General features: G+C 40.1%; 1 protein-coding gene across 6 annotated transcripts in view; it reads left to right on the top strand.

Moving 5' to 3' along the window:
• The window catches only part of CNIH3 (cornichon family AMPA receptor auxiliary protein 3), a 70114-nt gene that overhangs the window by 31431 nt on the left and 25682 nt on the right, over positions 1-13001 (top strand). For all 6 annotated transcript variants that reach the window (XR_011678460.1, XR_011678459.1, XR_011678456.1 and 3 more), the window contains exons 4-5: positions 8790-8902; positions 11325-11468. Coding sequence is in view for 2 of the 6 variants with exons in the window: in XM_071422087.1 (XP_071278188.1) it covers positions 8790-8902; positions 11325-11468 (257 nt within the window). In the remaining 4 variants the exon portion in view is untranslated. The remainder of the gene's footprint in view (positions 1-8789; positions 8903-11324; positions 11469-13001) is intronic.

The following is a 13001-nucleotide window of genomic DNA, read 5'->3' as shown; positions in this document are numbered from 1 at the left end:
ATTGCAGCATGCTTCATAAAACTAAATTCATTGAAGTTCTCCATTGTTTGAAGTGCCCCAAAACTTTTTGAAATGCATTAGATTCTAAACATGTGTGAGAAACCCGAAACTGGTCTGTATTTCAGTACTCCATTCTTACTTGAAAGGTACTGCTAAACTTCTATTGCATGATAAAGCCAACTTTATTCTGGCCTTCAGAGTGGCTCTGACAAGATATTTTTACATTAGGAGAGCGTATTTTTTGCACTTCAAGGGTAAAATGTGAAGTTAGCTAAAAATGTATTAGTACACAATTTTGAGTTTATGAAAATCATGACTTACGGTGGAGTTCTTTTTAGACAACTTTCACACAGCATCTCTCACTAGTTTCATACAGAAATATGATAGATAAATTCTAAATCTTCTGTTCATGTAAACAGTGAGGCTGTCCTTAGGTTGTACAAGGGAAAGAAAGAAAGAAGAATTATGACAGGAGAAGTGGAGATACAAGAAAAGCAAGTAAAATATTTGTAGCTGAAGTATGACACACTTTCACTAGCTCTGTGTTGGTTTAATTGTTTTCTGCAGCTTGCCTAAATGAGGAGGGAGTTAATATATTCATAGTGATTCACACTTGGTAGAGGTTTTGTTTGCACCAGAAGGATGAAGGACATAATGATTTTCCCTGAATCTTGTAATAGATTTCCAGGCCTTCAGTACCTTTGTTACCAAGCTGCCTTTTTCAATGCTGCACTCTGACAGAAAATTCAGCATGGATAATCTAAAAGCTTCCCTCTTTCCCTCTCTTCACTCTTTTCTGCCTACTTATTTGTTTTCAATGCTGCATTCTGACAGAAAATTCAGCACAGATAATCTAAAAGCTTCCCTCTTTCCCTCTCTTCACTCTTTTCTGCCTACTTATTTGTTATCTATGAAGTGTGGAATGGGATAAAATTGGGCATTCCCTATTCAGTTAGTCTTTTGGGCACCCACATAGTTTGAATTTCATCAGAAAGAATGGAACTTGGCCCAGAAGCTATTTTGCAGAACTGATAGTAGAATTGGGATCAAAGAGCTGGCAGTATTTATACTTTGTACACAAATTATCCCATAAATGTTGTTTGACTAGAGATAGTGCATCTCTTCTTCACACTTGCTGTTTTATTTTAAAGAGGTTGTATTCATATTTACTAAACAAAGTATTACTATTGCAGTAAAAATACTGAATATAATCCCTCTTGTCCTTTCTTTCGATACTGTATCATATCTGGAAAGAAAGCCCTTAAAATAGGACTAAAGGACTGAGAGGAAGTGTAGTACTTCTGGCAGGCAATTCATTCACTACTGACACTCATTGATTAAGTGAATTGTGCCAACACTATTTTTAGTCAATTTTACAAGTTCCTGAATTCAGCACTTTTGAAAAGTTAGAACATAACAATTGTTATTTTTAGCAATAATTGCCTAAGGATGTCTGTGTGCTTACCTAGGGATAATGAGAAGATAGATCCTGCTGTGTCTGCCAGGTGCTCATAGCAGGGGGAGCTTGTAATGGGAAAAGTTAGGAAAACTATTGCAAGAGTGAAGAGTTCAAACTTTTGACTCAGTCACAGTTTGGTCCTTATTCATCTTCTGCTCCAGGGGGGAAGTAGGATTTGCCAGAGTGATGCCTGATGAAAACTGGAATATCCTTTAAAGGGAGATATTCACAGTGTTATTACTCATGAAAATATTTCTGTATGAAACTATTTCAGTTTAACTGGCTATATTTTGCTGCTAATCTCATCTCTAAGTGTTTAGTCAATAATCAAAGTGCCAAACAAAGTGTCACTCTGTAACTGATGACCTCTTGCTCTACAATTCAGCTTCTCCCAGTCCTCTTCTCGAGGGCTTGTAAACATAAGTCCTTGCAGTGGGAGAACACCACAAGTAACGGTGGAATAAGCTGAAGATGCAGCAAAAATGTAGATGAGTAATGTTGTCTGTGCTGTGCTCCTGAGAGCAGTGTACTTCTCAGCCACTTGGGGTGATGCAATTTATGCATCTGTTCCTCAGAGCTGTGTTGAAATATTGGCAGAATTTGACTTGCTAATGGCCTATATTTGCTCTAATTCAGTATGCAATAAAGTAAGTATTTGCATTTTAATAAAACGAAGGAAGTTAAACCAGAGGTCACTGTTATGTTTGGCAGAATGTTCAGTGTGGCTTTAAGTTGGGATCACACCTTATAAAGCTACTGTGCAATTACAAAAAGCAGTATAATTCCTGAATGTAGAGCACAGTGATTCCACCCCATGCCTGTTTATGGATGCAGGTTTCTTTTCTGCTGAGAGCTAAATGTCCTGCCTTGCATCTCGTTGCTGATGCTTTCTATAAAGCTGTTGTAGTGCCAGGAAGGGAAATGTCTTTGCCATGATGATTTCACCCCATGCCTGTTTATGGATGCAGGTTTCTTTTCTGCTGAGAGTTAAATGTCCTGCCTTGCATCTCGTTGCTGATGCTTTCTATAAAGCTGTTGTAGTGCCAGGGAGGGAAATGTCTTTGCCACGATGATTTCACCCCATGCCTGTTTATGGATGCAGGTTTTTTTTCTGCTGAGAGTTAAATGTCCTGCCTTGCATCTCGTTGCCGATGTTTTCTATAAAGCTGTTGTAGTGCCAGGGAGGGAAATGTCTTTGCCACGCCTGCACTGCACCAAATCTGCTTCCTCAGACTGCCACTCTTCACACACAAACAGCCCTCTAGCAAACACTTCGTTTTCAGCATTTATGGAAGTGTCAATCTTGGGCAGACCCCCAGGAGAAGGCCTGAGGGCCCTTCCTGAGCCCTGCAGATGGCTGAAGTTCATTTTGATCATCCCTGAGGTTTGTGCATTCATAGCCCTGCCTGTGAGCCGGGGGTTGGTTTTGTAGCTCCTAACGAGCAGCTGCTGCGCTAATTGCCGCTCTCCCCACTTTTGGGGGAGCAGCAGACAAAGGCGGCAGGAGCTCTTGGAGCAGCCCAGCTGCGGGGTGTCCTGGCTGCTTGTGCCTGAAATACCAAAGTGAGGTAGGGCAAGGAGAGGTTTATTACCCTGTTTTCTGCCAGCACTGTGGGAATTAGAGGAGTTGGCGCTCCGGGGTTGCCATCCCAGCTTCTGTTGCTGGTTCGGAATTAGCGTTAGAAAAAGGAAGGTCATAAAGATGTCTCCTGATCCCTGCTGAGTGGAAAAGAACAGTTTGCAGAGGAGATGCACTTGTAAGATCACAGCACATCTGCCCTAATGACGTGCCTGCCAAGCATGGGGCACTTCTTGGATTGTGCTGGTGCCCTGCAGACCTTTCAGTCTTTTTTTAAATCCGTTTCATAACCTTTTTACCTGTTGTCTGCTGTGACCTTCCACGGGCTCTGCAATACCAGAATATTTATGGATACTCCTGATGAGTGTCCTGTGAAGACCTGATTCTCATCTCTCACTCCTGTTGAAGTTATTACTGGTCTTAAGAAAAAGCTTAAATATTCTAGTCATAAACTAGCTCCAGTGGAATATATAGAATTGAATATAATTATCCCCATGTAGCAGAAGAGAGAGAGAGAGACAATGAGAAGTGAAATGATAGGCCTAAATATAAATGTGTTTAGTAGCTGAGATGGAAAGAGCATCCAGAAATCCTGTCTTTTAATATTAGATCTTGTACTGTGTCTGAGATGGATATGGAGTGAGAATAGTAATTAGGCTCTTTGTGTTACTCATTTCATTGTCTGGTATTTGTGCTGCGGAGTGACTTATGTTCACATTCCACTTAAGAGAAATGTCTAAAGAAATTCCAATAGCTCTTTAGAATAATTAAATTACCTTCACAAAGCACTGGCTTTTTGCTGCTTTGTTTCATTGTGATCCCGAGCAGTGAGTGAAGGGGTGAAAACACAGATGTGTTATCCTTTTTTTTTTTTTTTTTAATTTGTGCTCTGCATTTTGTTGGTACCATTAAGTCTTGCATGTGTGTGCAGCTCCTCTCCCCCAGATAAAATGTAAAGCTGCATATATTAATTTAGTAGGTTCAGCTGCACATTGTCCTTTTGATGATCTGGAATCCATCTCCCAAGCATTTTCTTCTGAACTACATGCACAAATCTACCTACCAAACTGCTAAATACTTCTAGGGGTTTGTAAAACATGGTTTTGAATTACTTAAAATGGTTTTGTTACATGTTTGTGTTCTAACAATTTGATGCTACTGAATTAGGAACTAGCAAACAGTCTGTAGAGACACAAGCAAGTGTGGATTTTAACAGGAGAATTGAAATAAATTGGACCTGAATATTTGGACAGAAAACCTTAGTATATTTACTGTGACAGCATTGTACTGGGCTCTAGGGCAGCCTTTCAGAAGAGGTTTTGGAAGTCAAGTAACCCAAATCATTTAAAGTAGATTAGAAAAGTGGGAAGACTTCTTATATTTCAAGAGTAAAATTTAGTGTTTGGTCTGTTTGATCAGAGCAGACAGTATGTTTAAAGCTGTTGGAATTATTAAGATGTATGGTCTGTGTATTTAAATTACACATAGTTGACCCTTCTTCTTTGGTTTGTGCAGCAGCAGGAGGAAACAGATGATTTGTTTCAGAGTATGTACATTCCACATACACACACAGTCTGGGCTAAGGCACATGCTGCTACTATTTTTCTGTATGGTTTTGCTTTCTTTTTTTCCCTTTCTTGCACTACACTTCTGATTTTGCCAGTCTGTGCTGTTCAGTTGGGGGAATTTTGGAGTCATTAAATAATCTCCCTTTGATCTCACAGTGTCTTTAACTCAGCTGACACTCTCCCCAGTAACCCAGGTTAGCTCTGGCAGGCTCTGTAGGGATGCGCTTTAAAGTGCTATTGAAATAACTCCCGTGTCCTGAAAACCTTGGGTACACCTCCACCCCCTCTTTCCCCTGCTATTGATGAGGACTGATTCTGTCAGCTTTTTTGAGGGATGTGGTGGAAAAAGCAGCAAATGAGCCCCATAGTGACAAGCTGCAGCCATCCTCTAGTGCAGGCAGATGCAGTAGCAATAACCACTGCAATAAAGCAGAGTGCACTTAGATCAGACCTCATCTGGCCCTGTGATTCCACACATGCACGATGCTTGAAGTTTTCTGTTGCTTTCAGGTGGATGGAAAGGGGCTGGTGTGATTTTAAGGTGAACAACATGTTTGCACTGGGGTAATCACCAGAAGGAGATTCAACCCCCACTTCTCTGCAGGGTTTTCCTGCCATCTGTAGGAGGAGAGGGCAGGCATTAAGAAGGGAAGTTGTTTCAGCCTCCAACAGTGTAATGAAGACTCTCAGAAGCTCTGGTAGGGTGGAGTGTGTGATGGCTGGCAATTTCTGGGTACAGTGTAAAATCTGTGGTTGCAGTGTGGAGGTTGACAGGCACAGATGGAGACTGATGGAGACTCTTGGGTGTTTTGGGGAAGGAACAGCAATTCTGTGAGAATTATTATTATTATTAGTGTGGAACACTCAGGAGCATTGGTCTAAGCAAAGTGCTGGAAAGAAGAATCTTGACATTTCAGTGGCTTAAGAGTGGGAAAACCGTTTGAGATTTGTGAGAATTTAATAGCACTGATGAAGGGATATTATTATTCCTTCCATAATATCTTTCCAGTTCTGTTTTCTATGAGGTATTTTATGGACCCTGTTCACTGGTGAGACAAAACTGTAAGAGTCATTCCATGTAAAAATGATATAGTGTCCTGTAAAATCAAAATTACATTTGAGAAGGAGGTATCCATCTGTAATAAACAGAACAAGGAGGAAAGATACAGACAGAAAAAGACAAGTTTATCTTTTGTATAAGAACAACAGAACAGATTTAGGAAATGGGAAACAGAAGAATGTTATTTAGGACTGAGCTTCTCTAAAGGGCTCTTTGTATTCCTATAAACAGAAAGAAGCTGCTGATAGGTGCTTAAATTCAGTGCTTGTTTTCCTGCTCTTTAGTTCAGCCAAGCCTAGGTGTCTGTCCATAGCAAAGCCTGCTTTATTTTCTATGGAATTAGAGAAGGATCAATCTCCATGTGCAGTGTGTGTGTACTACTTTGTATGAGAGTGCATTTCTTGTGGTGAAATGGTAATGAGCATGATACCCACCTAAGGTTTTACATTTTAAATGTGAGTGATAAATTGTGAATAAGGGTTTACTGATGTGGACATTTACTTAACTATGCAGTTATATCAGAACAACACTAACAAAGTTAGAGTGGTTTCATTTTCCCTTGCTTATGTTGTGGCATTTCTGATTAGCAGCATTTTTTTTGTCCAGAAACTGACTTCCTTTTCAGGTTTTCCTGTGGTTTTCCACAGTGAAGTATCAGCCATCTGAATTTCTGGTGGTAAATTTGTGGTGCCATTTGAGCTTGGGACTCAAAGTGACCAAGTTGCCTCCCTTGAGAGTTATGCTGCTATGCCAGTTTCTCCTTCTCCTCCATGTTTCATAACCATCACAAGCTTTATCTTGAGCTGTGTCAGAAAGCAGAGGTCGTTATCTGAATCAGGATGTTCCTGGTTCAAAATAGAAGTGTACTATTTATATCCTAACATGTTTACCATCTGACAGCTTCCTATGCTCTCACAGGAATGAATTAAAGACATTGGCTTAGTTCCTGTTGCAGTTATCTGTATCACTGAAGTTGCTTTTCAGTTGAGTACCTCAGCAGGAACTACAAGGATTGACTGCTGCTTGTTTCTCAGCCAGCTTTCTTCTCTCCAGGAGCTGAATCCCATGTTTGCTAAAGTTGATTTCCAGTTTTCATTGTTTTCAGAGCATATAGTGTCAAATTGCAGGATGATTCTTACAGCCAAGAACTGAGGGCAGTGTTTTATTTTAGTTATTTACTTGACCTCATAAGCCTTGCTGTTAGTTAGTGCCTTTCTATACTTTATGCTTCCAAGTCTCTCACCTCCTTTTAGATTTGATCTCTGAAGTACATCAGCTGAATGTAACTGGCTTTGCAGGCTGGGCTTTGTTTGCTTCTTTGCACAAATTCTCTCCAGAAACAGTGATTAGCAACTATCCTTTCTTATTTATGTCTACAGGAAAATACCACTCCAAGAAAAGGTTGAAGAGGCATCAATGATCCTTTTGCTGTTCTACCACAAGTATAGATAGATTTAATTTACACCAGAAATTGTGACTGGAAAGTGAGCCTACCTCTGAGAGCCCTCAGCTTCCTTTGTTTCCTTTCTAATTTCACTGCAGATTTTTGGTTTGTTTTTCAAGCTCTGTCTGCATAAATATTCACCATGGGTTTCCTTCCCTGTTATTACCAGCCAGCCCACTGACCAGGCACCAGGGCTGCAGTCTAGCTAAGTTTGTGTATTGTGTTGGAACCAGCAATCAAATATGTGAAAATGAATGTAATATGCTTTTGAGTGTTGTGATGTTCAGTGGGCAGATGTACATCATGAAGACCTTTCTTGTCTACAATTTGTTATGAAGATGAATCATTCTTTGGGGAAAGGTTATAGTCATGTTGTAAATCACATTCTCAAACGGAAGAAAAAAAAAAGATCCAGCAGTGATAAATAAGTACCATCTGGAATCTGAAGTATATAATTGTATTATGATTTCTCATCCACATAAAATAAGCCCTTGAGAATGTTTAAGTTGAAGGCACAGTCACGGAGATGCCCAAATCTGTTAAGTTCTTCAAGTGCTGAAGTGAAATGCATTTAAACAGTGTGTTCCATGTGAGGTGGAAAGACTCCTAGAGCCAAGATGATGGAATTCCTTGCAGCACAGCTCTATGGGAGTAGTTATTTGGAAAAACTGTGTAGTAAATTTTACCTTGTTTTTAAAAAAAATAGGGCTCGCTTTAATTATTTGACAGATGATAATGAATTGTCATCAAAAAAAGCCCCCAAATGCCTTTTGTGATTTAATTTTGGTTGATATATCTCCAAGATGAAGCAGTGGATGCAGATGAGTTGTGTGTGAGTTTGTCTAGCTTTGAGAAATATGCACTGCTGGAAACTAGTCTTTTCTGTGACTTGAAGAAAATAATCAGGGATTTCTGAGAAAAGACATGGGAAGAAAACAAAAGAAGAAAGACAGCTAAGAAATGGGAAAGCAGTGAAGAAAGCAAAGTGCCTTTTGAAATAACTACTCTGAATCAACATCACATACATTTCTGCTTCTGCCAGCTGCCCACTCATTTTCTCTTTTAATAGAAAGAATCGTCATGGTTCTGAAACAACAAATGTAGGGAGCCTTGGATTTTCTTAGGAAGTGAGTTTCCTGTCTTAGTGGGTTTGTGCTTGCAAGACTGACTTGGTAATGGATTTGATCTCTTTATGGTGTATATAACATATCAAAATGGTAGAAGCAGCACTTTGTTTTTCCAGAGACACTCCTCCAATGTAGGAGCAAAACTCCAGGAGTAGCTTTGTTTCCTTTCTGAATGCTTCAGTAATAAAACTTCATTCTTTGAAAACTCTTTTACTGGCATTCATTTAGTCTCAAAATGCTTTTGTGAGGGAGGCATTAATACAATGTATGTTTTGTAGACATAGATCTGGAACACCAGATGAGACATTAAGTGATTTGTCCCATGTCTTGGAGTACAAACTTGGGTAGAGCCTTAACAAACCTGGCCCTGGGTTCTGTGCTCCTTGCTCAAAGCCATGCTCTCTGCCAGCTGAGGTGTGTCTAGGGACAGACACACAGGAGACTTGCAAGACTTGCAGAGCTGATTTGTTCTCTGGAAAACTACCTAGGTGACTAAAATCAAAGAGGTGTTTGTTTTACTGACTTCTGTTCTTTCTGTTCCTTTCCTTTTAGCTGGTGCTGCCGGAGTACTCCATCCACAGCCTTTTCTGCATAATGTTTTTATGTGCTCAGGAGTGGCTCACACTGGGGCTAAATGTTCCTTTGCTTTTTTATCACTTCTGGAGGTAAGCCCTTCTTTTATATGCTGACTGCTTGTTAGCCTTGGTTGTCAGCTCAGCACACATGCAGGTTTTGTGAACAATGAAGGACAGTGATAGGAGTGGGGGTGAGCACCTCTTGCCTAGAGGCTCTTGCCTATAAGGCACTGAAACTTACATTTCCAGAGAAAAAGGAAATTTTTTCATGATTTAGAATGGCTAAGGAGAACATATGATAATACAATGTGGCTTTCAGTTACTTGGATGGATATTCTGAAGGGTGCCAGGATGCACTCATCACAAGTGAAAACATGGAAGTGAAATAGGCTGGGATCTGAATGTGGAGCTTAGTGAGGCTCTAAATACTTCACAGATGGGGAGTTGCAAGACTGTTCATATCTGAAAGAGCTTGGACCTCTTCATTCAGCCCTAGCAAGGAAACCTTTCCATTGTAGTTGTGAAACAGACTGGGAAAGCTGACAGATTTTTGTGTCTCATCTTCTTTGGCAGCTTTTGGATTTTTTTTTTCAGTGTAAAGTAAGTCTTTTCTTTCTGTACAGTAGGGAATTTCTGTTCTGCAAGGGAATCCTCTTTTAGAGACTCGGGGAGTAGGGATTGGAGCAGATGAAGAGCTGTTTCTTCACACTGTCCATATGAAGAAGTGGGGAGTGTTCCCACTCTGGACCTCTGAATTGTGTTTATATTGACCAAGGGGCTTCCAGAACTGATCACACAAGACTGCTGTTGTTTTCCAGGCAGGCAGTGCAGCTGCTGCTGCTGCATCTCCCTCTGCATTCTAGTGGAGGATCAGCCTTCTGTTGCTTCTGAAAATAACCAAGAGACATCAGTTTTTGTGGTTGTCAGTCTGGAGACTTCCTTAGTTTCTCATTTTCACAGTGTTTGTAAAAGCAGAGATGATTTTTGTCTGTCGGGGTCTCTTTGTGTTACAAAGGTACATATGGTAACAGAAGAATAATTCTGTAAAGAAGTCAAGATCATCATCTCAACCAGGAACTTTTTTACTTTTTTTTTTCTGCAAAAGCTCAGTGGTAATGCAGAGTCACATGATAAAGTGTATTATTCAGAAATTAGAGTGCCAGTATAGTTATGAGAAGGCTAAATTAAATGAGCTACAAGTGCTTTTCTCTCTATTGTTGTGCTGCAATAAAAATGATGTTTTATGCTGCTCTTTTCCTAAGGGTTAACAACCCTTAGTGTGACAATGAGACCCATTAGAAAAATTTCTAAAAGCAATTTTTTTCTTTCCAAGGGGAAAATGATCTGATTCTAAGTAATGATATCAACCTTTGGAGAAAATTTTTAATTCTCTTTTTTTTTTTTCCTATGATTCTTCATATGCTTTGCTATAGATACTCCATAATTACTTCTGCTTTAACCACAGGCAGGTTTGGGTTCATTGTGTAAAGTTCTGCACAGAACCATGGGAAGACACTGTGTAATGTCTTCATCCTAATGAAGAGAATTAAGCAAGATCCCACCTGTGGTTCTCCATAAAAGAACTTGCAATCTTATTAGAGGTTGTAAGTGGATGTGACTAACACTGGAAGGGAGAAAGGCAAAGTTATTTTGAGAACATCTCCTTTGAAAGTTTGCTGCTGGTCGCTTGCTTGGTGTTTTTATATCTTCCTCTCTGTCTATCCATCTGTAAGCAATCAGCAATCTTCTGCTTACTTTGTCAAAGCAGCAGAAATAACAATATTTCCTCTGATTTGTGCTGATCTTAGAGCAGTTCCTTAACTTTGTTGAGGACTTCTTTTTTTTTGTTTGTTTTGCTTTTGCTTTTTACTGCAAACTACCTGAGACAAAAGCTCCTTTGCCAAAAAAGTTTTTCCATCATGATTTTCTCACTCAGTCATTGCTGAGAATAATTAGAAATTTGTCCTGCGTAAGAAGAAAAATATTTTTTGAAGAAAATTATTTGGATGATAAATCTTTGAGCAGTGCCACATGTAGAAAATATTGGTCAGCCACTTCTTACATTACTCCATATTGGCTTTTTTCCTTTTCAGAGTTGGAGGAACTTAGCTACCAGTTGGTTGGGACTGTCACCTTTCATCATGTCTGAAATCAGTTGTGTAGGTGCAATAAAAGCCCTGTAATCCTTCTGTGTGATCACAAACCACCATATATTGTCACTCACAATGTGTGAGTTATGAGTGCATAAGCCATAAATAACTCTGTAGGAAGGGGAAATGTTTTCATCTGAAGAATTAATAGACCACAGTAAATCCACATTCATTAATTGCTTGGTTCTGTAAGAAAGGAGATGATCCAGCATCCTCATTTTTACGGTGTCTGGAAGTAGAGACTTGGGAAAAAAAGAGGAATTCCTTCTTTATCATGGAAGATGGTAGTCAGATGTGTATCTGCACATACTTAATACAGATTACTACAGAGTCATTCCAGGTGTCTTCTCCTGCTCTTTCAGGTATTTTCGTTGCCCAGCAGACAGCTCAGAGCTGGCCTATGATCCACCTGCAGTCATGAACGCAGACACCTTGAGTTACTGCCAGAAAGAGGCCTGGTGTAAGCTGGCCTTCTACCTCCTCTCCTTCTTCTATTATCTCTACTGGTAAGTCTGGCCATTTCACTAAGCTGCTTTTCATGTCATTTGTGGAATTGCATTCAGGAATGACTGGAATCAATTGGACAATTTCCTTAGTCTCATAAAAGGTTGCTTCTGCTGTTGATTCAGGGAAGCACTCCTGCTGACTGCTGGCACTTCAGTACAGAATATTTAGTGTTGACCTAAGGCCTGAGCCAGGACGCAACACCAACCAAAGGAAATAAATTTTGCTTCTCTGCATGATCTTTTGGATGGTAAAATAGTGAATATTGTGCTAATGGCATGACACCAAAAAAAACTGTAATACCTTATGATTCAAGAGGATCATAAGGAAAATACTATACCTTTGGTATAGTAATACTCAGGATGGTAAATAAATGGGTAGGTAGATTTTGGCTGGGAGCATGGGATGCACCGTGCCCCTGGTCATTCGTACAGGCTCCCTTTCATGACAGGGCAAAGCCTGAGCATGATCCAAACCCCTAAATAAGGTACATTCATGGAGATATGCCCACCAATTGGGCATTGTCCCCCTGCCCCTTTCAGCTGTCACATGTCCTCAGCGCACAGCCACAAATGCCCAGTGCAAAAATATGTCAGGATCATTTAAGGTAAGGCCTTGCCAGGATCCCAGTGCTTTTAATCACACCATAAAAACTACTGGACAACAAACTCTAGCACACTTTAAATGGAGGCGGTGCTTTAGCTGTCTGTCTTCTACTCCTTCCTCCATGATGTATTTGCATAGAGTTGCCTCTTCAAGCCAGTCTTGCATGTCATCCCTCTGCAAGGAAAAGTGTGTTTTTCTCCTCTGATTATTGGTGTCTGACCTGTTCTGCTGTTCACCACATCTTGAGGAGTCACTGCTGCACGTTGTTGTTTCTCAATATTCCTTTTAAATGCTGTTGAGATTTGTGGGAAAAAAAGCATTTTTTAACTCCACGTTTTTGTGTTGGGATCAAAGTCAGCTCAGCAGTGTGGTGTAGCGTTTCTCCTGAGACTTTACTGCTGTGCAGCTTCCTCTGAGCCCTTCAATCTAAAACATGGCCACCCTCCAAAATCCACTGCCTGGTGCTAGATAAAATAGTATAAATTACAGACATTTTTCCAATGCTTTCCTGGGTATTGGCAGAATTAGAATTGCAGCAAAATGGAGCTGTGGCAATATATACTGTTTTCTCTGCTTTTCCGAGTTGCATTTAATATGTATGGATTCAGTCCAGCTGGTGGCTGCATTTTATGTTCCTTCTAGTGCACAGAGGTTTTTTTCCAAAGGAAACAAAACAATGCAATTTCATAGAAAACCTTGCCTGCCCTGCCGAGAGTTGCTGGTTGAAGTTTGAAAGATCAAACATGCTAAAGCAAAATGGTTTTGTTTCTTTGCTGTTCAAATCCAGACATCAGACTGAGCTTTAAAAAGCTCAAACTCAGCTTGTGGTGCAGTAGGATGTGGATAATGAATTTGTTATTTCTTGAGTGCCTTTTGATACCCATCTTGAATGCACCATAATTAAGATGCTTCAGAGAGATAGAAGGAAT

The sequence above is a fragment of the Agelaius tricolor genome, unplaced genomic scaffold, assembly GCF_023055355.1.
Source record: "Agelaius tricolor isolate 1412-34295 unplaced genomic scaffold, bAgeTri1.0.p SCAF_1, whole genome shotgun sequence".
Lineage (NCBI taxonomy): Eukaryota > Metazoa > Chordata > Aves > Passeriformes > Icteridae > Agelaius > Agelaius tricolor.
This window is presented reverse-complemented; position numbering and strand designations above follow the sequence as displayed.